Source organism: Phalacrocorax aristotelis, chromosome 14, assembly GCF_949628215.1.
Source record: "Phalacrocorax aristotelis chromosome 14, bGulAri2.1, whole genome shotgun sequence".
Taxonomy (NCBI): domain Eukaryota; kingdom Metazoa; phylum Chordata; class Aves; order Suliformes; family Phalacrocoracidae; genus Phalacrocorax; species Phalacrocorax aristotelis.
This window is the reverse complement of record NC_134289.1, coordinates 3825916-3850543: the sequence shown is the minus strand read 5'-3', so window position 1 is coordinate 3850543 and position 24628 is coordinate 3825916. Positions and strand designations below refer to the sequence as shown.

The following is a 24628-nucleotide window of genomic DNA, read 5'->3' as shown; positions in this document are numbered from 1 at the left end:
AATACTGTCACCTGGCAAGAAATGCTCTCCTACTTCATTTAAAAGAGGATTTTTTTTCTGCTAAAAAAGACCAGCCCTTAAGGCTAGCTGTGTGTTAACAGCAAACCAGCAAGAACCACCAGCCCACAGGAGCCCCCGCAGGCAACTCGAAAGCTCCCAGCCCTGCAACGCCGAGGGGACGATGCTGAGCTTTACAAAGAATGAAAGAAACATTAAAACCCTATGCATCCTCTCTGAAATACTCAGTGAATTTGCAAAGCGCGTGCCCCACTCCCCCCCCCCTTGAGACCCTCGCTGGGAGAGAGCAAGGCTGCCTACCTAAGTCCCTGCAAGCCTGGCCAGCCCCGCGTCTGCAGCCCCAGACATGAGATCTTGACAGCAAACCACACTGGCAACGTCTAGACCTTGCCATTCTTCAGGGAAGGAAAACAAAAGAGAGAAACACGAGAAGAATTTGCCAAACCAGCGGAATAGCCGACATTTCCAAACCCCAGATCACTTACTCAGAACAGCCAAGTCATCTTTAAGCTCCTTTCTTTTATTCTCTCGCTCCATTTTCATGCTGGTGGATTCACCCCGAGCCCGTTTGCTGGGGCTGAGGAGGCAGGAACAAAGGCAAAAGTCCTCATGACCACGTTATCGGGCTTGCTACATGCACCTGCATTCCCTGCAGGGATGCACACCACCCTCTGCAAGGGCTGAGCCACGTTAGCCACATTTTCAATATGGAGGAATGGAGGAAAGGGGAGGTTTGCTCTGCAGAGCAAGACTCTAGATTTTATCACAGCTCTCTACGCAACAGGCTGTGTTGTCCCAAAAACATAGCAACAAACACGTGAGCCTATATAGGGGGGTGGGAAAAAGCACATACATGTGTAAGAGAGGCATCAGTATTTTTTGCTATTATCAGTTAGCAAGGAGACGGCTCACGAACCACCCAAAACAAACCCATGCACCAGAAGGACTGTAATTTGCCCATTATTTTAGACTGGCCTCCCTCCTGAAATGGCACTGAGCTCAGGCAATCAGCCTCTCAAGCAATCCACGCTCTGGCTTGGCCTTTCAGATAATTCCAGGTTAGAAACAAAGCCAGAGGTGTGACTTTTTTCCCTCACCCTCTCCTCCGCAGGGTCTCAGTCACATTCTTTGTCGCTCAGCCCTTGGGAACAATAATTCGGCTGATGTGCCACAGGGGAGGCAGGCAAGTCCCAGCCTGGAGAGGACTCTGACTCACGGGGTTTCCCTAGTAACCCAAAACAATGGGAAAACACCAAGTACCTTTGCATCCTCACGGGCAATACCCTACAAAAACCCCAGCAAACCCGTTGATGCCAGGGCCAGGCTTAACAGAGCCCATAGCTTGGCTTGAGGTTCTCCTCTGAGCGGGGCCCAGCCAGCGTCAGGCGCAACGGCATGAAGTGCAGAGAAGAAAACCAAGGAGCCCGACTGAATGACAAGAGGCTGAAAAGTAAAGTAGGACACAAAACATTTCCTCTCCTCTTTCCATTACGGAGTGCTGGATCCCCTCCTGGTTCCCAGCCCTCCTCCCACCCTTCAGCCCTCGCACACAGCAGTCGCTGTGGCTGGGGAACGCTAATTTTGCGTTGACAGCATCGCAACCCCTGCCGTGGGCAGCAAGCAAGACAGGCGAATGGCTTCCCCCAGCCACATCACCAAATATTCATCCCAAGAGCCCAGCGTCAGGGAGAGGGCAGGTTTTGCTAGGGTGGACACGGTGATGCTCGGCTCGGAGTTATGAGGTATGCTCAGATGCGCTTCCTCCAGCGTGCACAGCGAGCGATGGCAAAGGATGTGTTTCCCACTCACTTCAGCCTGACCCAAAACCCCTGTGTAGCCTCCGTGCCAAGAAGGGAGCAGCAGGCTGGGAATGCAGGCTGGGAGCTAGCGGGGAAGGCAGCCTGCAGGGAAGCTCTTAGGTGCACAAAAGGAGCAGTCATCCTCATGTCAGCTTCTCTGGACGGACCCAGCGCTGTTTGATGAAAAGCCTGGCAACCACATTTCTGGCAATGGAATAAGGTTATTTTTCTTTAAAAAAAATTTAAAAAAAAAAATTCTCCATGACAAATCATTTATCACTGAGCTTCAGCAGACACCAGGTTCCTACTGAAAGGGTCTGTGTCTTGGGGAGAGCCCCAGGACCCTACAGCAGTGCCGCATTAAGCCGAGCCTGCGCAGCACCAGGAAGGGGTACGCGTCCCACCGCCCCCTCAGCACCCAACGGGGACCCCAGAAAAGGCCAGGGAAGTTTATTACAAACTTCCAAGCTTACTGCCCCTTTTGCTTGGCATGTATCTTGATAGGAAAACTCCTGGAGGCCTTCCCGGCTGGCTGCCATGCAGCATCTCCCCGGCATACTCCAGCCCAGCTCATTAAGTCCTTTCCTCGTTAGAGGGCTGGCCAAGCCTCTCCTCCTTCCCCTTGCCTCTAACTAATGGGATTAGTGTTCAGCTGTGTGGTCCCAGCACGCTCCTCCCCGCCAACCCCCGGCACCCTCCTCTCTCTCCCCTCTGCCATCCAGGCCAGAAAGCATTTTTTTCTGCTGAATCGGGTATTTTAAGGCAATCCGAGCCGGTAAGGAAACGAGGCGGCGCCAAGGGAAGAGGAGGCGGACAGAGGTCATGGCAAAGCTGGAAAGAAAACACACTAAAAACCAGAAAGAAAGAAGGGGGTGGGGAAAGAATGTATAGAAGGAAATAATACTTGGGGGAAGTATTTGTTGCATGCATTATCCTGTTTTTTCTCCCCTCTTTTATTGATGCTGCTTCCCGCCCCCCCCCCCCGCCCTTTATTTAATTCATTAAAGTCTCCAACACCGCCTTTATTTGAATAGACAGTGGTCCTCCCTTCTCCCAGCACAGCATCCTGCGCATTCACTCCCTGAAAAGTCCTGCCCGCGGGGTAGAAACCATGAAATGCGTCTGAAAACCAACCTTTTGATTAGAGCTGACAATCCCCAGGCGCTCAAACCGTCCTTCCCCCCAGATCGGAAAGGAAAAATGACATCATCTCCGACCCCCGTAACGTGGGAAGAGCCTGGGGTCAGAATGGGAAACCCTGCAGCTCCCCCCTTGCAGAAGGATTTAATAAGCAAAGGGGAGAAACTTTACAAGAGTGAATTTAAGTGACGCTGAGAGCGTCCTACCACGAGCGTCAGGATAACGCACCAGAGAATAAAATGCTTCAATGAAGGCATTTGCTTTTTAAAACCAACATCTCTATTTGGGACTGGCTATGTTATGCTTTGCCTCTAATCCTGCAAATCCTTACCCCTTATGTGGATCATTTCCCCTTCGTTACTGGCAATATGGCTCTGAGCCTGCCTGCCAGGGCAGAAATAATGCCGAAACAAACAAACAAGCAACCGAAAAGCAAAAGCACCTTTATAGCTTGGTTATTCCTGAGCTGATGGTGCCTTTTGAACACTTTCCACGACCATGGAAGAGTACTTAAATAGAAATAAATAAATAGAGGTGAGGATAAAGCATGGAAAACAAAACAAAAATGTGAAAGTGCACAAAAGAAATCTTTGAACACAGACCCTATTTGCAGACATTCAGGTGCCGGGGGAGCAAATCTCCTGCAAGATGACTAGCCGAATAAATATTTATCCTTCCACATCTCTCAGGACTCAGGGAATACATACATTTTTATCTTAAAAAGGAAAGAAAAGTGGTGTAGGGAATCAGCGCCGGCTGCCCCGCACCACCAGGTGAGGAGAGGTGCAGAAGCGGGGCTGCTGTAAAGCTGCTACAAACTCCTTTTCAAACACATCTGACTAATCCTCGAGGTGCACAGGTTTTCCGAGGAACATGAAAAAACTTCTGAAAGTCTATAAAAATCTTCCCCCATCAGAAAATATTATTAAACATAAATAATAAACATCATAATTACAAAATAAATAATAAATATCGTAATTTCATACTAAATAATCAACAACCATTCTCTTTCCTAGCATTTGCTGAGATTTCGGCCATGAGGAGGAGATGGTCTTGGCCAGGAGAAACAGAAGATGCTCTTGGACTCAGGTGAGAGAGAGTGACGGCAACCAACCCGCTGGACCCTGCCGTTGGCCAGGGGAACATGACGGAGACAAACATAAAAGGGCCCTGCTTTCCATTGCTCCAATTGCCGCAGCTATTAAATGCCCGATCCAGCTGTTCCAGCATAGGAACAGCCTTTCCTGCAGCCGTTTCCCCTCCGCCAACTCATTTTTTTCTAGGATAACAGATTTGCAGCATCAGAAGAGCAGTAAACCATGGGAGGGGTGGGAGCCAATGGACCCCCAAAGCCAAACCTTACTATGTTCATGAGGGTGAGGACATAGTTCTGGACATGCTCCTTCCCGTGGAAGCGTACGACCGAGTCGTCAACTGCCAGCAAGACCTCGATGTTGTAGTCGTCCTTCCTGGCATGGCGCCTCTTGCGCTCCGTGTCCCCCAGCCGCTCCGTCATCAGCTCCAGGGAGTTGGGGAGATCGCCCACCTGCACGCCGGTCACTGAGCAAAGCACAGGGGGCAGAAAGAGAAACAGCCATTGAGGTGACCTGACACCATGGTGACACTCCAAAAAATATATAAATTGAGCAGGGAAAAAAAAAAATAGGATATTTAACGCCAACCGGATCGCTGATCCAGCTTGCTCTACGGTGGGGAAATGGCTCTGAACTGGGAGCACCAGCACTGAGAGACATATCTATGCGATTACGGTCCTACATTGTCCGCTGGGTAGTGGTGGGACACCTGGGGAGGTGGTGGATAGCCGGGGAGGACGCATGTGAAGCTGGAGGCTGCTCCTTGAGAGCAGATAGCTGCGGCCAGAGCATCCTCCACCCCATCACCCGGCAGTGCCTTCGCAGCCCTCAGCTGCCATTCCATTCGCGATGCTACAAGAGCAACGAGCGCACCCTGGAAAAATTTGCAACTTTTTGTAAAAATCGGGGAGCCGATTACGGTGCCACAAGAGGTGAATAAACACCGGGGAAAGCTAACGCCTCTGCATGAATATAAATAGGTTTACGGAGTGCTTTTGCACAACGTTGACCCCACGCTTGTAAACACTTCTGGGTGCGCTGGGCTTTGTGCAGGTGAGAGAGGACGTCAGCCGGCGATTTATGCGCAGAGTGCAGCACCCAGCTAAGTGATGCTATTAAAAAAGAAAAAGCCACATTTTCTCCTTCAAGGCAAAGAAGAAGGGGGAAAAAAAAAAAAAAAAGGACAAGGCACTAGAAGAGCAAAATTAATTATGATCGCTGGGAAAAGGAAGGACTTCTACCATCTGTCAAAAAGTCAAATCAACGCCACAGTTCACAACATACAGGTTATTAAAACAAGACTGCGGCACCTACATCTCCAAGCCACAGTCAGCAGCCGAGTCAGACCAAGTCTGGCTCCTCCTGACCTCTTCACTCATGAGTCCCAACTCTGCTTCCCACCCCAAGGCCAATGTGATCATCCATGGGCCTGATCACACCCACCGAGAAGACTCCTCCTCTTTGAGGAAGCGGAAGACTAACTCATATATAACTCATCCAATTCCAACCAAATTTGGATGAATTTCAACGTTCCCAGCAAAAACCCAGCATTTTCTTTCTTTTCTTCTCACAGCCATAGGGCGAGATGTGTGAGCCAGAGGGCAAGTGGAAGGAGAAATCCTCCCCCCACAAGAAATGAAAGAGCCGTTATCAGTTGCTGGGGATGGCTAGATTCCAGAAGCCCCTACCTTCGGGATGGAGGTCCTGGCGTGGCTTGGCACCGTCCTGCCGGATGGCCGACCGGCGGTACACCACGTGGGCCCTCCCGTGCTCCTCCGTCTCCTGCTGCCCCCTCTCCAGGGGCTCAATGAAGAACTCATTGCTGTCTGTCCGAATCAGGCCAGCCTGGACTCCACAAAGAAACAAAGAAAGGGGAAAGGAAAGTGTGTTTTTATACACACATACGTGTACATACACACTCAATATACTCATTAAAGACTGATGCAGAGCACGCACGAATGCAAGGGGGAAAAAGCATCCCACGTAAACTGGGTGTCTTGTTGCTACTCCATGACGCTGGGATGGATTCATTACCCTCTCCATGTATGATGATCCTTAATTTCTCCTGTAGGTGGGGAAAAAAAAGGGGGTGGGGAACCAACCAACCCCAAAAAAAACCCAGACTGGCCACGATTCAAGTAAGTTGAGAACACCTTGCAACTTCTAATATTCTAAGCCTTGGGCAGTTCTGTCCCAGGGCGTTCAAGATGGCATCTGTAATGTTACAGCAGCCTGAAGCACACAAGGGCTGTAACTTGTGGCATCCTCTGCATATTGTAATGCGATCATCATCTGTTATTTGTAAGCATGTTTGAAGGTTTAAAGCCACCAGTTCGGGCCAATGTTTGGGACAATTCAAGTTTATATGGCTAGGAAACTCCGTTCCTTCTCATCAGTGATGAGATTTTCTGCCTAACCCTGCACGTCAGAGGACACAAGCTGCACGGGCTGCCACACCACCTCGCCTCCCTGCATCGTCCCCATCCTCATCCTCACCCCCATCCCCGTGGTGCTGGGGAGGAAATCAGCCATTTCACTGATGCTGCTAACTGCAGTGACAGCACGAAGGAAGGAAAAGAAACCATCGTCTCTGCCCTGTGAAGTGTTTGGGAATTAACGCAAGGGAATCCCTTAAGAAGAGAAGCTGGAAGGCATTACGACTCCACCTACCAAAGAAGGAGAAGATGAATGAGAGGGCAAACATCGCTGGAAATGTTGTCCTGGCGACCAACCTGCTCTTAATTAACACCAAGCTCCCACCAAACCCCCCTTGACATCAGCCTGAGCACTCATACCCTGCAGCACCGCCCGACTCGGACCTCGGGCAGGCAAAAGGATCACCAGGATTTGGCTTCCATCCCACAGGCAGCCCCCCGCCCTGCCCAGCCCAGCATTTTTCACAGCTCCCTCCATCGCGCACGCTCCTTCTTCCAGCGCTGCCTGTTGAATAGCTGCCTGGAAAGCACAGGCAGAACATATGGATCTGTTCTTATAGCAAAGCCCTCGACAGCATGTACCTACTGGAGTCCTCATCAGGGCTAGGGTACTGGAACTGTTTTCATCAAATAAAATGAAAATTTTTATATATATATATATATATATATATATATATATATATATATATATATGTATTTTGCACAGAGCGGTACTAAGACGTGAGCTGGGCTCTGTAAACAGCCAGGCAAAGCTGGGGCTCTTCCAAGCCCGCCTGGGTCATTGGATCTTCTTTGCATTCACGTAACGTTGCATTCGTCATGGCATCAGCCAACCTGGCTCTGTTAGACTTCATCAAATTTCCTGCTCCACTTGGGTTTTATTAGCTGCTTAACTCCTCTGGAAAGCAGGTTTTTGGCTGGTTTTGTTTTACCTCCTTCCTGAGGAATCTAAGTACGGACAGTTGTGCTAGGATCAACTTGCTTGATACGTGTATCTCGGGTCCTTCCCCTAGGAGATGTTCAGGTCACCAGGGCAGGACCTCTCCATCCAGGGCTTGTGCCACCACCCCCAGGCAAGGAGGTGACGATCACCACCAGGTTCAACCAAGAGTCTGGAACACCAGGCAAGGTGGTGGTGATGAGGCAGAGATCAAGCCAGGGAGTCAACCCACAGGTCCACAGGTCAGACCCAGTGACGGTTGGACAAGTCCATGATGACGGAGCAGGTCCAAGCCGTTGCTCTCTATTTTATGATAAGAGAAGGCAGGCATCCACTGCTTAACACAAAAACAAGTAGCTATGAAGGGCAGAGCGATGGGCATCTGACACGGCATCACAAACATGGTTGGATTTTATACACATGAATTACACTGATGACTTCCCACCAACTAACGTGCTTCCAGCTTGCCCATAGCTAGAATTTTGGGCTGAAGTGGCAGGCCTGCTACCCAAAAGCGCCCGGCACGGTACCCCTGCCAGCATCCTATTTCAGCCCAGCAGCAGAAGAAGCAACCCGTGCCCCAGGAGGAAGTCTGCTGGGACACCGCTACCCCCTCACAGCCCTGCCACGGGGCGCCTCACCCAGGACGAGGCACCCCAAAGCCAGTTAATGGGTTTACAGCGAAAGCCGGGACTTGCTGAGTCAGGCGGCTGGAGGAAAGCCCCACCGCGCCAGGGCAAGGCTGGATTAAAATATGAAAGAGCCTGGTCCCAAGCCACAGCCCACTCAGGTTTGCGCTGCTCTACAGCTCGTGACTAATTATATATGGCTCAAGAAATAAAGCAGCCCAGACTTTCTCGACCCTGCTTTCTCCCAGAGGCAGGATGCAACACGCTGCTGACTCCAGCCACGAGGACTTGTGTGCACATATGATCGGAGCAGCCTAATAAATGAAACAGAAACCACAGCAGTCACCTTGGCATTCGCAAAAATAAAAAAGCAACCCAAAACCACCATTGCAAGAGGCATGCACGAACCTGCTCAGCCTTAAAAAGGAGCACTTGAGTTGTATTTCAGCATTTTGGGAAGGTTTTAAATGTAGGGAGGCAGCAAGAGAGGCCAGAAGCCACCCAGAAAGCCCCAATAAGCTTTCCTTGGGCTCCTGCCAAGAGATCAATCCCATCCTCAATGATCATTTCCCACGTGCTTCCCACCCCCAATTTCATTTGGTTTAATAATGCCAAATCAAATGAAATCTGGCAAGGTGGGACTATCATTACTGATATTTCTAACATGAGATGCTTTCTGCAGCTCTTGGTGAAGGTAATTCTCAAACTAGACAATGGCCCTTTGAAGATAATTCCACTGGAAAGAGGAAAAATACACTTTTTCTTTTTTTAAGGAAAACACCAAACACTTCTGCCAGCTCACAGAGGGTGAAGTCTCTTTTCCAGCTCTCCTGGGTCTCCCCAAGGCTATGCGAGAGAGAGACTGGCCCCCGCTGGCCCGGGGGACTCCCCCCCCAGCACCCGAGTAGGCGATTCCTCCATCACTGCCGGTTAAAAAAGCTCCAACTCCCACAGGAATTCAGGAAATTCTGACACTTCAACACAGCTGAAACGTGGAAAAATTAATAAAGCTGCTCCACTCAGCCAGAGAAGCAAACAGCGCCGAGGAGGGGGAAATCCAGCTGCGTGCATAGTATGTATTTTTCCTAAGCGATTCACACTTAATTTGGACAAAAAGTCCCAGCAAGCCGGGCTGTGTGAACACAGGCACCGTCGCTAGCCACTTGCATCCAGAGATCGCTCAGCCAGGGCATCGGGGGGATCTGTAGAGGGATGCGTCTGCCCTGCACAGACCTGGACCGCACCTGGCAGCAGCACGGTGTGCATGGCGCCAGGGCATGGCCCAGGGGTGCTCGGTCACTGGTTTGGTACCTCTCCATCTGCAAGCTCATTGGCGTTTGGGGGGGGGGGGGGGGGAACGCTGAATTAAGCAAGGTAATTAACCACTGAGACTTTCACTCCATGTTCTTTACCAGGCACGCCGTCTACTATTGCAAACTCGGGCAAGGTGCTAAGCAGGACGCAGAGAGTGCTTTCCACCAGTGAAGTTGGGGGGGAAATACCACCTTCAGACACGTTTGTTCCACTTCCATTGAGAGCAAAAGACTGAGACATCTAACGCTCCAGGCATTTAAATCAGCACCTTTTTTCTTCCCAAAATTAACCTTACAGTTCAAGAGCTGCAGGGAAGATCCTGGGAGACAAATCCATACTTTTTACACAGAGGCATCGTTATGGGGCATGTTTCTCTCTTCATTCCCTATTAATTACTGTTCCTAAGGGCTTTTGTGCTCTGCTTATCTGCTGCCACCCATCCAAAGCAGGCCAGGCCGCCAGGGATGGAAAACGCTGGCTCTACAGTTTGCAGCACATTGGCATTTGGTGCAAATAACCCCAGAGTGCAGCGAGGAAAAGACAGCCATGAAAAGCAAATGCAGTGCCCACAGACAATAATCCTTCACCCATCTCTGCAACCGGCAAAGGACGAAGAAGCAAGGTTGACCGCGTGCTGCTAAAGACGGCGTGGAAAGATGGGATGCCTTCACTGCAGTGAGATGTATCTGCCGGGGGAGATTTCTGACTAATGCTACTTTACCAGTTAGGAATTTGGTGGCTTGGATCAGCTTTGAAATTATGTTATGGATGACAGCATCTTCCCACCCTGGGACGAGACACCCTTGCAGAGGAAAAAAAAAAGGCCGGATTTTCACGCGTGGATGCCTGCAGCAAATAACAGCTGTGGAAGGTGCCATGGGTTTGGCGTCTGTGAAAAAAAAATCAGCTCACTTCCATGGCTAAATATGGACTTCGGAAAGACTTCATGTGTACTCTGTTTCAAGAACTGGGGTTTTTTTTCCTTCAGTATTTGTAATCTCAGTCTCCACTTATACACAGCGTGATCTCTTTGTGTACACAGCCTTCATCCGCAGCATCCCAGAACAATTCCTCTGACCAGAAACGAGCGGCCAAGCGCAGTCCTGTGCCTCCCACACACGCTATGCTGGGATGCAAAAGCCGCAATCCCCTTTGGAAGCTCGTGGATAACTTCCAGAAAAAGTCCACAGCGATTCCAGGGAACACGCGTATCAAAGAGCAACAAAGCTACCGAAAACCGGTGCGCCCCACGTGAAGTTAGTCCCTGTCTAGCATGATGTTAACGATGGTCCCCACCACGTACATCCCTCGCAGATGCTCTGCTGCTTCTCTGCCGGGTCATGCTGGAGGTACAGCATGGGCATAAATACCGTCCTCCCATCCCCGCCTGTCACCGCGTTTCGGTTCTGTTTCTAGCTCCATTTGCTAAACCAAGCTCTTTTCACTGCTTTTTTGGGGTCCTTTTGGTCTCACAACTCTTCCAAAGAGGATGGACCCTGAGCAGATAGAAGCCGTCAGACTAACTTAAGCCAGAGGACCATACAGCAATATACAGCAGCCAAAAAAACGCATGAAAGAGAGAAACCAACTGCTACATTGGCGGTGTCACAAAATCATCTTCATCAGGCGCAGAGCAGAGCCCCTGCTCAGGCTCTGTCCTCCTGACCTCCTCCCCCAGCCTGCAATCGCCACATGTGCTTTGCCGGATGATGGGAAATTGCTGCTTGAGGCCAGGGCATTTATTTGTTGGCCATGGAGCAATAAATGCATTGCAGGAAGATTTTAAAAAAAAAAAAAAGTCATTTTTTTCTCCCTCCCCTTGAGCTGCTGCAGCTCTACATGAAGAAATAAACCATCTGCGAGAACGCATCGGCAACCACGATGCTAACACCGTGTCCCTGGACAGCTTCGGAAACGGGGGCACACCAAAACCACCCTGCAGAAGCCCCCAGCGTTTGCAAACCACCGAAGCCCCGTGCATCAGCACAACGCATCTCGGCTAATCCCACCCCGCAAAGCTCCCGCAGAGCTGGCCTCGTCGGGGGTTAATGAAGGTAAAGAGGGATGAAGCAAGCGCCCTGAGCTGCTGATCCTGGGGGAAGAGCCACTTTTTCCTTTACATGAGCTTAAAAGAGCAGGCTTGGGTGTACCATGGATGGCAAGACAGGTATGGCTGCGTAAATCCACACGCAAAAGCAACCTGCAGTACAAGCTACACCCTAAACTAGCATCGCTGCTACCACCTGCGGCCAGGGATGGCTGGAACAAGGGCAAAAGCAATAATGACAGCCCCTGCCTGAGAAGGCGTGCAAGGGGCTGAGATGGGAGAGCCTGGGGCTAAGCCTAGAAAAGCCCGGAAAAGTTAAACTAAAGCCTACTTGAGATGGACCCTAACAGTAGAGTGGGCTCCGGGAAAAAGAAACACCCCAACGCCATCCTCGCTGCTTCCCGGCCGCGGCGGGACGCGGACTCAGCTGCCGACTGCTTCCAGCATCCCTGAGCTCGCAATGCCGACGGGAATTATATCTGCAGCGCAACCTGCACGCTCAAAAATCAGGTTTTCGTTCCAGATGCAGCACTACTAGTTGCTTGCTGGAGCTATAGGAAACACTTTTAAACCTTTCACGCCTGCCCAAATTCGCCAGCCCCAGCACAATCCATGTCACGGAGAAATTTCTGCAATTTCAGTTTCATCCGATTCCAAAAAAGATGCTTCAAAAGGTGTAGATTATGTGCTAAAATTGTTGGCAGAAAAAATATAAACTACTATATGTAAGCACAGTACGTATTTCTAGCTGTGCTGCTCTATCATTTCTGCTTGCACAGTAACACCAGGCGCTATATAAAAAGAAAGGAATGCCAAATTGTTTGTGCTAGCAGCCAAATTTGGCTAAGGAACTCCCAGAATAAAACAACCGAAAAAAGAAATATATTTTAAAAAAAAGCAAAATAAGACATTTATTCCAACCCAGGAGTAACCTAAGTGGTACCAGGGGAAAACAGCAAATGCTGGCACCTAAAACAAGAACTAAATTAGCTCAAAGGAAATTCGAAGGGCAGTGGGCCCAAGGTATAAAAAAAAATATTATGAAATTCCTCAAGAGTATCAAAGGTAGGAAACCCACGGGCAGACCAGACGCTGGGGATGAGGAGGTAACAGAGCCATTTAAGTAATTTGAGCGCTGTGGCAGTAAGTTGCCGATGCTGAACTGTGCTCACCCTGCACTAAGCAAGCCAAAAGGCTCTGAGCACGCCAGCTATCAGAAGGAAAAAAGAGGTCCTCCCCCATAAAGATGCTTAGCGGGAGTAGGACCGCATGCTAACAGTGATTTCGGGAGACGCTTGAGCTCACTCAGCCTCATTTACGAGATGGGAGATGCGGAGAAAAAGTTCCTGAAGCAGTCCCGTGGTGGTGAGTGAAGATGGAGCAGCATCACGGGCAGCGTGGGTACCCGTCCCAGAGGCAGGGCAGGGCCCGCGGGCGTAACAGCTTCTGACACGGCCTCTGGGCAGGACCTGGGCTGCTCAGGCACGGGACAGGCAATTTTTTCAACCCCTTTAAATAAATATAGCTACATTAGTGCATATATAGCAGAAGAACAGAGCGCTCGCACGGGCAGTACCCTGCCCTGCTTACGCCGCAAGCCACGTGAGGAAAGGGAACCCGCCGCAGCCAGCCGGTCAAGGGCAACATACGGTGCAGCCACCTAACGCATCACCACAAAATCAGGTTTCAGGACGCTGCGATCCACCTCTTAGAAGAAAATCGCACCGAAACACAAGCATGGCTCACAAACTGCCCCACTGGCCTCAAGCTTACCAGTCCATCGCAGTTGCTGATGGCCACGGCGGCGCCGGGCATGCCGGAGATGTCACCGGTGAAAAGGCACCGCTGCTGGAGTGGTTCCCGGAAAAGCACCTCAAAATCCTCCTGCCACTCAGCCACGGTGCCCGGTGGCACCAGCCGCCGGTTGGGCCTCAGCCGGAGGTGTAGCTCCTTCCCGAAAACCGTGACGTTGAAGTAGAGCAAGCGCCCGCCGGCCCCGTGGCGCTGGGGGGATTCATCCAGGGGGCTGCGGGGGACGCGGCGGCGGGGCGGGCGCGGGGCCGGGGGACAGGCAGCTTTGCCAATCCCCGCCGCCGCGTCGCCGGACACCACGTGCGAGAGGAAGCGACCCCGGCAATCGGCGCTGAAGGGGACGATCACACCATACTCGCTGAGTTTGCCGGACAGGAGCAGCTCTGCGAGAGAAGACAGAAAGAGCTTGGCGACGACGGGCACGGCACCGGAGCATCCCGCTCACGCGTCGGGATGTCGGTGGCCAACCCAACTTGGGGAGCCCATTGGCCAACCCTGCTTGGAACGTGAGAAGCCTAAAAACTGCTTTTCTCTCCCGACGCGGCTCAACTTTGTAGTTTTAACCAGGCGCGTCAAACGTAGCAGAATAAACTCGGGCTGACGTGCCCCTCGCACGCCAAGCACGCCAACTATTTCTCACCCAGCCTCCATCTCCCCCAGTTTCCCATTGAAACCGACCCCCCCCCCCCCCCCTCCGCCGGCAGCCCTCTCGCTTCTCCCCATCCTCCGGGGTGCAAGCCACCTGTCAAAACAACCCCCCTCGACCCCCGGGACCCCCCCCCCGCCCGCCGCCGCCTCCCCCCCGGGGAAGGGGCCGTACCTGGGGCGCTGCCGGCGGCCAGGCAGCCGTGCAAGGGGACGAGGCAGGAGAGCACCAGCCGCAGATAATCCATTTGGGGCCGGCGGCGCGGCGCGGCGGGCTGCGGGGCGGGCGGGCTGCGGGGCGGGCGGCGCCCGGTGCCCGCCTCCCCCCGCCGCCGCCGCCGCCGCCGCCGCCGCCGGGGCCGCTCCCGCCGCCGCTGCCGCCTCCGGGGGGCCGGGAGACGCCGTCCTGCGCCCCCACGGCCCCCGAGCGCGGCGTGGGGCGGGCCGGGGGCAGGGTCTCGGCGAAGGGGTGGGCGTTTGGGGGATTTTTAAATTATTTTTCTTAATTTCTTCTTAAAATTTTTCCCTTTACTTTTTCTTACATCTATAAAAAAATAAAGTTCTCGGGTTGCCTTTACATTTTTCTTTTCTTGGATTTAAAAAGAAAACCAACCCAAACCTTTTCGGACAGCCAGGGCCGGCCTGCCAGCCCTCCCACTCCCCAGCCTCCCCCCCAGCCTCTCCCCCCGTCTCCCACCCTGCCCTGCCCCCCGCCCCCACCGCAGCCTCCTCCTCTGCCCCTCCCTGCTTCTCCCCCCAGCCTCCACCCCCAGTCTCCCCCCGCACCCCCCTGCTTCTCCCCCCAGCCTCCACCCCCAGTCTCCCCCCGCACCCCCCTGCTTCTCCCCCCAGCCTCCACCCCCAGTCTCCCCCCAGCCTCCACCCCCAGTCTCCCCCCGCACCCCCCTGCTTCTCCCCCCAGCCTCCACCCCCAGTCTCCCCCCAGCCTCCACCCCCAGACTCCCCCCGCACCCCCCTGCTTCTCCCCCCAGCCTCCTCCCTGCCTCCCCCGCTCGCCTCCAGCCCTGCCCGAACAAAGGCGAGAGGCTCCCGGAGCCGGAGCCCCCCTGCTCTGCCCATTCCCTCCCTGCCCTGGGGTTCTCCCCAAAACCCAGCCCAGGCCCCAGGCTGGAGCCGGACCTCGCAGGGAGGAGCTCCGTAGGGAGAGCCAAATCTGCTCCCAGCACTTAAACCAGCTGCTGCCTCTTGAGGTGTAGGTAAACATCCTGTTTAGAAACATCTGGGATGACTTTCTTTCCTCCTCCTCTCTGTTTGTAGGAAGAGATATGATGGGAGAAGGCGCTCGCATGAGATCAGCGCTTTGTTTCTGGGTGCTGTGTTGCCAGCTTCCTAAGGATCACCACCACCTGGGTTTTCCAAAGGGCATCACCAAAGCTTTGCTGCTGGGAGCCACACAGTTCAGCATGTGCCATGCTTCATCAGGCTTCTCGCTACCACCCTTACGAGGGGCACATAAATTAGGTAGTCCCCTAAAAAATAAATAAAATTCCAACAAATCCAACACCGCAATAAAGGGGCTTCTCTCATCGCTTATTTTCATTGCAGAAGACACCAACCACATGAAACTTAAAGCCCAGGGCAGAGGATGGGTGGCCACCAGAGCACTCTAGAGCAGGGCCTCTTGGCATCTCTTATCCAAACCTCACCTCTGTCAACGCAGAGCAACGTGCCTGCTCATACTGATTGCATTTGCTACGTCCAGCTATATTTTTTCTTCTAAATCTCATTCTGGACAGGACTCTAAGGCCAGCTCCAGGGAGGGGACTGCGCTGCGGCACCGGTAATACCAGTTGTGCTGGTTGTGCATGGATTATACTTACCAGGGGCCTGAGGGGCAGGTGATGCAAACCCTGTCCTAAGAGGTAATCCCTGCCTTGAAGACCTTGTCGTCTAAGCCGCCGCAGCAGCCAGAGCGCGATGGGAAAGGCGAGCAGGGAAAACAACGTGCCAGGCTGCAAACTTCACATTGGCTTTACTGTTAGGGTTATTAACTTTGGATGTCCTTGGTAGGACCTCAATTGGAGCTTTGCTCCCAGCCCAGCAGTGTTGCTAGGACCACCATTTGAGAAAAGCTACCTTTGGAAAGCCCTGCTTCCCTCCACTGTGGGTGTGGGTGGGCAGTGGGGCCAGAGGAAGGATCCACGCGTGGGGACAGGGAACCCCTTGGAGGTGGTCCTGCTGCGGCCTTTTCCGGTGACGCGCCAAGGGAAGCGGTACTCCAGTGCTCTCCAGTCGTGTTACGCAGAATGGATGCTGCCAAAGCATCACTCTGGAGCTGCGGATGAGGTGAAGAGCCCTGCTTTCTAGCTGGGTGCTTGGGTTGGGTTTTGGGGAGAGGAGGGGAGACTGAAGCCTTGGGAATCAAAATCCAACCAAAAAACCCCAGTAGGTAAAGCCACAAGATACCTCTGGAAAAAGAAATTAATAAGCTTACTTCAACTAGAATTGGAAGAGAATTTCAGGTTGGAAGAATAGATTTTATTTCCCAAATTAAGTCTTTGCATGCTTCTGTTGCACGGTGCAATACATAATTAATATACATAAATAATCACAAGAAGTGATATGTAAGAGATTCTTTGCATTTAAGATAGAAAAAGAATTTGCGCTCGAAGCATTTTAGGTGATTTAGGCAGATATGCACCCATTAGAGCATTAAAGCTGGAACAAGCCCTAATTATGACTAAATAGATTTATGCTGAAACACGTAATAAAGAACATATTTTACTTGTGAAGAACGGCTCCACAAAACACCATTTAATTACTTTTCTGCAGAGGCAGAAACTATTTCTTCATCTATGAACTCATCCAGTCCCTCTAGACCGTTAACACTTCCCTAGCGTTACCAAACCGTTGGCTTCAGCAACGTAAATCTGGCTGAAAGATGATGGCCATGGACTGACATGCAACTACCCACTGCTGAAGGTAATAAAAAGATGGGACAGGGTGCTGATCCCGTAGCCTGCTACGCACGGTGGGAGCAAAACCCTTAACTGGATCTCAGGAGCTCCGAGATGCTGAGATATTAATTTGCCACCCTTGCAGTGGCATCAGCCCTACCCGTTGGCCTTACCTGCCTGAAATGTTAAAATGATCAACCACTGCAAGTGGCTTTTTTTGTGTTATCTATACCAACACACCATCATTTAAAAACAAAAAGCTTCTTTCCTGCCAGCTTCCTCCCAGTTCCCAGCATAAAGATGGGAAGAATGAAAAAGCAAGGCAAATACGGGATGTTTCTTGCTGGGAAAGCTAAATCAAGGTCTGTAATACTTTAATTATTTTATTTTCAATTACTAACGGAGAGGAGAGACAGTGACTGCGTCACAGCATCGCCCCAAGCTGGGCAGGAGGAGACCCCGGGTGTCTCACGTGCCCCAGAGGGGACTTGGCCAAGGCGGCAGGGCAGGTACCCAGACATCCCAGCTTCTTTTCCCCACCCGCATGTTCACTCTTGCCCCACAACAGCCCCGCAACATCCCGTTTCAGCTGCAGCAACCCCTGGCCCCTCTGCCCTCCGTTTTGTCCTTTTCTTTCCCTTGCTGCTTGTCTATTCCCTCCTGCATCCTTCCCCTTTGCTTTGGCCCCTCTATTCTCCTCTTTGACTCCTAGCTTCACCTTTCCCCTCCCGGCCTTTAACCTGCCCAACCCTTCTCCTTGACTTTAGGCTTAACCTTTTCCTTTCCGATTTTGAGTTCACATGGAGCCTTTTCCTGTTTTCCCCTCCTCGAATGCTATTTTATCTCAAGCCCCTGTTTCTTTCAACCATAATACACTTTGTAAGTCTGCTTTCTGATTCCTGGAGAGATGCAGCGTGACCAAGCTCTGCCCATCCCAGCCGGGTACCACTCAGACCCAGAGCTCCAGCAATGTGCCCCAATTACGGGGTGATCCTTTCCTGCTGGCAGTAAATGCAGCTATAGGCCTTCGAGTGCAATTAATCCTGAATTTGAGGGCTAGGAAAACCTTTATGCCAGGCTGGAAGGATTTCTTAAAATAAAATACTTAATTGGGTCTATTTTTTGTGTCTTTATGGGCACTCGTCGTTTTGCTCAGCCATGCAAGCCTCCTGGAGGGGAGGGCATTAGGTTTAATAAAATCACAGCAATCTCCACCAATTACCTAAACTGGCTTTTCTACCCATAGTATCATGAGTTCAGGAGCCTGGAGCTCAGGAGCTACAGAAGCAAGATGTAAAGGCTATATTTCCAGCCATCAGTCACCACATTTCTTCTTCCCAGAGCTTTAAAGCCTCACAATGGGCTGATTTCTGGCAAGAAGTGGTAAAAGTGGGAGAAAAAAAATGAAAATAAGGGAAAAAGCACTTCTCCAGCCAGTTGTTTCAGTCTCTGTTTTTAAAAAAGGATGCAAGAAGCAGGCAGGAGCCCCGGGAGAGATGGATTAGCATCCTGGGAGAGATGGACTAACATCGTGGGCACAGGTAAAATGGGCAGAGGGGACGACTAGGTTTTTTACCCAACGCCTATGCCCATCCTGGGTGCAACACACATCCGTACACAGAGAAGGGCAAAGGTCTGCAGTAGTGCTTGCTGACTGGGGAGATATCCAAAACCCCTCGGTGCAGGGACCCGGAGCCTCTGCAGGGAGCACAATCCCACCCACCCCCCGCTCCCCAAACTAGAGGGACTGAAGCAAAAGCGCCAGCAGGCTGTGGGTGAGCGAGCATGACCTCATCCCTCAGACACGCAGAGCCGCCGTGAGATTAAACCAGAAAATAGTTACTGCTGCAGCGCCGGTGGCAGAAGGGGAGCCCTCACTATTCGGAGAGGAAAGCCCCCCCCCGAGTATCTTCCTCTCCCTCTCTAAAGCACCCGCCCCAGCCAAAGCAGGGAAAGACATCCCTTTCCCAGGATTTCATCTCTTTCCAGGGGAATTTTTTAGGAGTGCTGCTAGAAGACCACCAAGGAGGGTCGCAAAGATGCCATGCTCATCCCGAAGAGGAGGAGAAGCACAAGCCCTGCTCTTGAAGGCAGGGGGCTGACAGGCACATCATGTGGTCTCCGGCTGCCCCGAGGCAGGATCATTCCTAGCAGATCTCTCCCTAATCCACACTGTAAGACCTCCAAAGATGGAGGGAACCTCCACAAGCCCCCAGGACTTTTCTTTTTTCCCACCATGTCTTGCTTTTCTTATATTGGAAAGTTTTTCCTCCTGTTTAATCTAAATGTTCTTGCAGCTGCTTATACCCAGGAGGTTTGGTGCCATTTACTTGGATTTTCTTGCCTTTCCTACGGCCCTTTCCCTACATGAAGATAGCTGCCATGCCCCTCCGTAGCCTTCTCTGATCTCCTCTGACCTCTCCCTATTCAGGCCAGCGCTTTCCCTAGCTGTGATGCTGAGCTCGTGGTGCACCCTGAATAAAATCCAATTAGCCATCCTAATCCTCCACAAAGGTCGGGGGATACGACTTAAAGGCTTCTGGGCTTTTCCTCTAGAAGTGCAAAAGCAAAGCCATGCCCATCTGCCTTGCACACCCCTGGCTCCCTTGCACACAAGCACCCACAACACCCATGCACAAACTCAGAGCTGCAAGCTTTGCTCAGGGAAAACACTAACGCAAATATACACGTCTCATACATAGAATCATGGAATCACAGAATCGTTAAGGTTGGAAAAGACCCTTAAGAGCATCGAGTCCAACTGCTAACCTGTCACTGCCCAGGCCACCACTAAACCATATCCTCAAGCACCACGTCTGCCCTTCTTTTAAATACCTCTAGGGTTGGAGACTCAACCACCTCCCTGGGCAGCCTGTGCCAGTGCCTGACAGCCCTTTTGGTGAATAAGTTTTTCCTAACCTCCAACCTAAACCTCCCCTGACGCAGCCTGAGGCCGTTCCCTCTCGTCCTGTCACTGGTGACTTGGGAGCAGAGACCAGCCCCCCCCCTCACTCCAGCCCCTCTCAGGCAGCTGCAGAGAGCGAGAAGGGCTCCCCTCAGCCCCCTCTTCTCCAGGCTAAACCCCCCCAGCCCCCCCAGCCGCCCCCCAGCACACTTGTGCTCCAGACCCTGCCCCAGCCCCGCTGCCCTTCTCTGGACACGCTCCAGCCCCTCAAGGCCCTTCTTGTCCCGAGGGGCCCAAACCTGAGCCCAGCATTCGAGGTGGGGCCTCCCCAGGGCCGAGCACAGGGGCCCCATCCCTGCCCGGCTCCTGCTGGCCACACCAGTGCTGACACAAGCCCGGGGGCTGGTGGCCTCCTTGGCCACCAGGGCACTGCTGGCTCATGTTCATCCTGCTACCGAACTCCTCCCACTAACATACCGAAGATGATGGACGCTATTACAAAACCAAGGGGCAATGGCAGCAACTGGCAATGTTCTTCCACAAAGCCCCAAACATGCAGGCATCATCACAATTTTTTATGGTGAGACTTAGCTGCAGGTGGAAAACCAAGTTCTTCATATGGATTTAGCACTAGGAAGCAAGTAGCACACGCTGCTGTGGATTTTTGGGAGGACTCAAGCTCCCAGTGCCTTTTTCTAAGACCCTGAAGGGAGAGACAGGTCTAGAGTGGCTGGGCCAGCTGGGATGGGAAACCATGGTGAACTCCCACAGTGCAAGGTCCTGCTCTCTTCCCATCATCAGCCACGCTGCAGCCCATGTCTCCAAAGGCTACCAGCCTCTTTACTTCCTTGGCACAGCCAGCATCCCTCAAACATGTGCCATGAGGCCATTCCCCTGCGGTCAATGACCCCTGGAAGCAACTGGCCAGCCAACGCAAGATCAAGTTATTGCAGAAAGATGGGGACAATGCATGAAGAACAGCAGCGAGAACTCCCCAGAGAGCGACAAATTCCCATACAGATGCACACCCTGCACCAAGATGGGGACGGAGCCCAAATCCAACCAGGGCGTGCATCCTCCTGATGGCACCTGGGCGGTGTTGTGCTGGATCAGAGCCCTGCACCCAGCCCGATCCGAGGAGAAGCACCTCCCACTATTTCCACCTAACCACATCACACTGCGCCTCCGAGCGTCTCTGCGCTTCTCCCGCGAGCCAGGCTCAGGCTCATCCCTAAAGCGCATCTTCTTGCTGAGCACTAGATTACAGCTGTATCTCCAAATTCCCGCAAGATATTAGCCTTGGCAACCTTGCAGGGACAAACCTGGGAGGTTTTTAGGGGCTAGGAGTCCCCCCCTCAGCCCCCTGTCCACCCGGGGATGAACAGGCAAGCTTGGGAGATGAAACCGTAAAGCTGAAAAATGAATAAATGAGCCAGAAAGTGGAAGTCAACGCCAGCCTCGGCTGATGGGAGATGCTGAACTGCAAGTTAAGGGATGGTGAAACAAGGTCAGCGAGATTTATAATGACAGCCTTGGACAGCTTCTAGCTCCTACCATCAGCGGCGAAGGCTTGGAAAAGGAGAGGGAAAAAGTTGCTCTCCTTCTAGGAACCACGCTGCAAGGCTTGCGGAGAAAGCTCTGCCGGCGCGGCTGGGTCTGGCCGATGGGAAAGCAAAAAATAAACCCCCCAAAACCTTGTTTTCCAGCTGTAATGCAACACAGCGCCCGGCTGCAGCAGGTGTTGAACTCTGGGTCAGCGGGACCGCAGAGGAGTTCAGGCGTTCGGCACCACCTCAGTTTAAACAAGCCAGCAGCCCAGACGCCTGGGTGAGGGGCTCCCCTCCGTGATGGGAGGAAACCTATTTAACCACTCCTTCCCAAAAACACAGTACCTACATAGAGGCTTAAAGCTGCCTGATCACTGCGGCGTCCAAGAGAAATATATACACCGTTATCCTTGGGACCCAGGCGGCTGTGAAAGCCTCTCCACGCCAGCGAGCGGCCACGGCTCGGGCCACCCGGGGGGCAGGATGCTGACCCCAGCATCGCCCTCATCCCACCAGCATCGCTTCGTCTCTGGGGAAACGAGCTGTCCCTGCCCAAACATGCCCCCACGCCACAGGGCTGGATGGTGGGAGACATCTACCCCTGCCTGCCCTCTTAGCATCCCCAGCCTCTTCCCTTCCTTACAGCAACCTTTTTCCTGTCAAGGCCCAGCACTCACTGGGTTAGCCTTGCCCAGCACCCCTCCAGATGCACCTTCCCCTCTCTACACATTGACCGTCTTATTAATTATTAATCATACTCCTGCTAAAATTAAGCTTACTGGTGTGTAAAACCCAAATCTTCCCCCCTGCCCCCAAGCCAGCCATTAAGCATTTCCCAGTCCCCCAGGGCCTCGCTCATCCCCTTGGCTGATGGTTATCATTCCGGCACAACCCCTGGCCGCCAGCAAGCACCTTCGAGTGAATCTCATTGAGCCCTGTCTCTTCTTTCAGCACTTACAGCTCGAGCTGCGGAAAATTAATTTTATATTGTGTGGGGCCAGAAGCACCCTGAGGTGGTGGAGGGCCAGAAAACAGCTTTGGGTTTTTTTCCCCCCTGCAATATTCATGGGTCAAACATGAGAAGGAGAGGAGGAAAGTAATTTCAAGCCTGGGGACCACGGTTTGTACACACTTTGCTGCAAGAAAAGAGCCAAGCCTGATGCTTTGCATGATGCCCTCAATTTTTGAGGCTTCAGAAAGTCTCCCCTTGCTGCCTGCAGGGATGCTTCCCCTCAGTGCAGGACAGCGTTTGCATTGCTCCTCTGGATTTAGCCAAAAGTCCCCCTTCTCTGCAGCATCCCCTTTCAGCCCATGATTTATTTCTGCCTCCACAGCACACCCCAGACCTGCCGCTCCGCACCCCAAAACGATGGAGGGCTTGGCCCCGAAACAAGCCATTCTCAGGGGTCTGGTGGGGCTGGGAGGGAGAGAATGGCAGGGAAAGGAAAGTTTATGGTGCTCGGAGGTCTGGTATTGTGCCTATATGGCTTTTATTTTTAGTTTTCCAAGCTCTGGCTCCGCAAAAGCATCTTAATTACTATTCTTCAGCTATAAAATGAAACACAGATGCCGTCTCTTTGCAGCGGTCCAACGGTTTCGTCGAGGGGTTCTATGACAGAGGTACATCATAGAAAGAAAAACATGGAAATTATTATTATTATTTTTTTATGTCAGAGCTATTTGTGGTGGCCCCATGCCAGCACGTGCCTCCCTAGCATCACTTTTGCCTGGGCCCACTGACAGCTCCCCTGAGCTCTGCCTCCTCCCGTGCACCCTCCCCTGCTGCAGTAAATAGAAATTATATCACCCCCAGCCCCAAAACATGCTTTATTTTCACTAACAATTAGGGAATACTCCCAAGTTGGTAGTTAGAAAGCTGATGGCCGTGGGACAAGGGTGCATCTGACATTTTATATTAAGCAGAATTGCCACAGCTGGGTAGAGAAAATAAGAAAGGGGGGGGGGGGGGTGTTTGGTTTTGTTTGTTGTTTTTGTTTTGTTGGCTTTTATTATTTAAAAGCGCAGCCCTGAAGCCCCTGATAGCTGCGGTGATTATCTGGGGCTGCGGCAGGTTTCCCCCTGCAGCCCCACGTGCCAGTGGAATATTGGCTCCTCAGCGTATTTTCCCCTTTCGATGTATAAAAAAACCATAAAGACATGTGAAGTTAAGCTTCCAAGGATTTCTACTCACCCACAAGAAGAGGGAGAAAAAAAAAAAATCCCTGGCTGAGGTAAGAGGAGCTCCATTCCTTTCACCTCTGTTAAGCCCAAAGAGGGGTCCCTTTGCCAGGGCCCCCATCTGATGGAAAGATGCAGAAAAGGAGAATCTGGCAGGGAACAGCTGTGTTTGTGCACATTTTTGAGTCAAAAAATCAGCCTATCAATAATCGTAACAAAATAGAGGGGATCCCGCAGGCTGCCTTATTTGGGGGGAGTTTCACAGCCAGGCAAGGGAGCCTGGGATGCGGTCCCTGGACACCTTTTCACCCCCCATGCAGTGGATTGATGTATCCATTTATTGCACATATTTATTATATGTATTATTAATCTGCCAGAAAATAGTTTCTGGCAGAAAGCTTGGGTTTCTATGGAGGGAGGCAGCTGATCTAAGGGTGCGCATGGATGAACATGGTGTAAATCTCCACTAAACTACTGCTCACGAGAAACAAGCTCCACCCAAAGGCGAAGGCTGAGCAGTGAGAAAGCACGTCTGTGCCCGTTGCACAGCACCGATGCCCTTGCACGTGCAGGGAATTAGGGTGTACCTCCACTTACGAGGCAGCTTTTGACCCTGAACTTCCCACAGACCAAGCCCCAGGGTTTTTATTCAGTACCATAAAGGCTTTCCTCTTTCCTTTTTTTTTTTTTTTTAATAAGTAAACGGTACGTCGGCATACACCGAACCCTCAGGGACAGGAAGGCAAATAGAAGAATTAATAAGTACAAGCTTATCCTTTTAAAAAATAATCTCATTAGCCAGTAGCAGAGCACAGTTACAAAAACTGCCGTTGCCACGTTACTCCCACGCTGCCGCCAGAAGGAAGGGGAAAAAAAATAATAATAAAATCACTCACTACTTTTATGACAACAGAGCTGGACTCCCAAACTGGCCAAAAAAACCCTCTTTGATGATAATCCAGGGTATTCTGGCATGCAGGAGCAAGCGCCTCTGCTTCGCTCTGTGCTCAAGGCTTCCCAAGCAGTGTGAGAAGCACAGGCTGTGCTGCCCTGCAGGCAGAAACTGGGGGGCTGCTGGTGCCCCCAGCTTTGGCTTCCAGCTCCCAGGGAGGGTGTAAGGCAGGTCCCACCTGGGGGCAATGTACCCTCACTCAGCACAGGTGCCCTTAAGGCTGTAAGTCCCAGCTCTGCAGGGAGGGAGGCACTG

At 52.0% G+C, this 24628-nt stretch overlaps 1 protein-coding gene across 4 annotated transcripts in view; it reads right to left on the bottom strand.

The window, feature by feature from the left end:
* The window catches only part of ADAMTS14 (ADAM metallopeptidase with thrombospondin type 1 motif 14), a 39856-nt gene extending 25317 nt beyond the window's left edge, over nt 1–14539 (bottom strand). For 3 of the 4 annotated variants that reach the window (XM_075109346.1, XM_075109344.1, XM_075109345.1), the window contains exons 1-4: nt 14049–14539; nt 13190–13611; nt 5740–5896; nt 4321–4517 (exon numbers count right to left, since the gene is read on the bottom strand). In XM_075109346.1, the coding sequence (XP_074965447.1) occupies nt 4321–4517; nt 5740–5896; nt 13190–13611; nt 14049–14121 (849 nt within the window). In that variant the 5' untranslated portion in view covers nt 14122–14539. The remainder of the gene's footprint in view (nt 1–4320; nt 4518–5739; nt 5897–13189; nt 13612–14048) is intronic. The other variant, XM_075109347.1, reaches the window with a different exon arrangement.
* Nucleotides 14540–24628: the final 10089 nt, after the last annotated feature.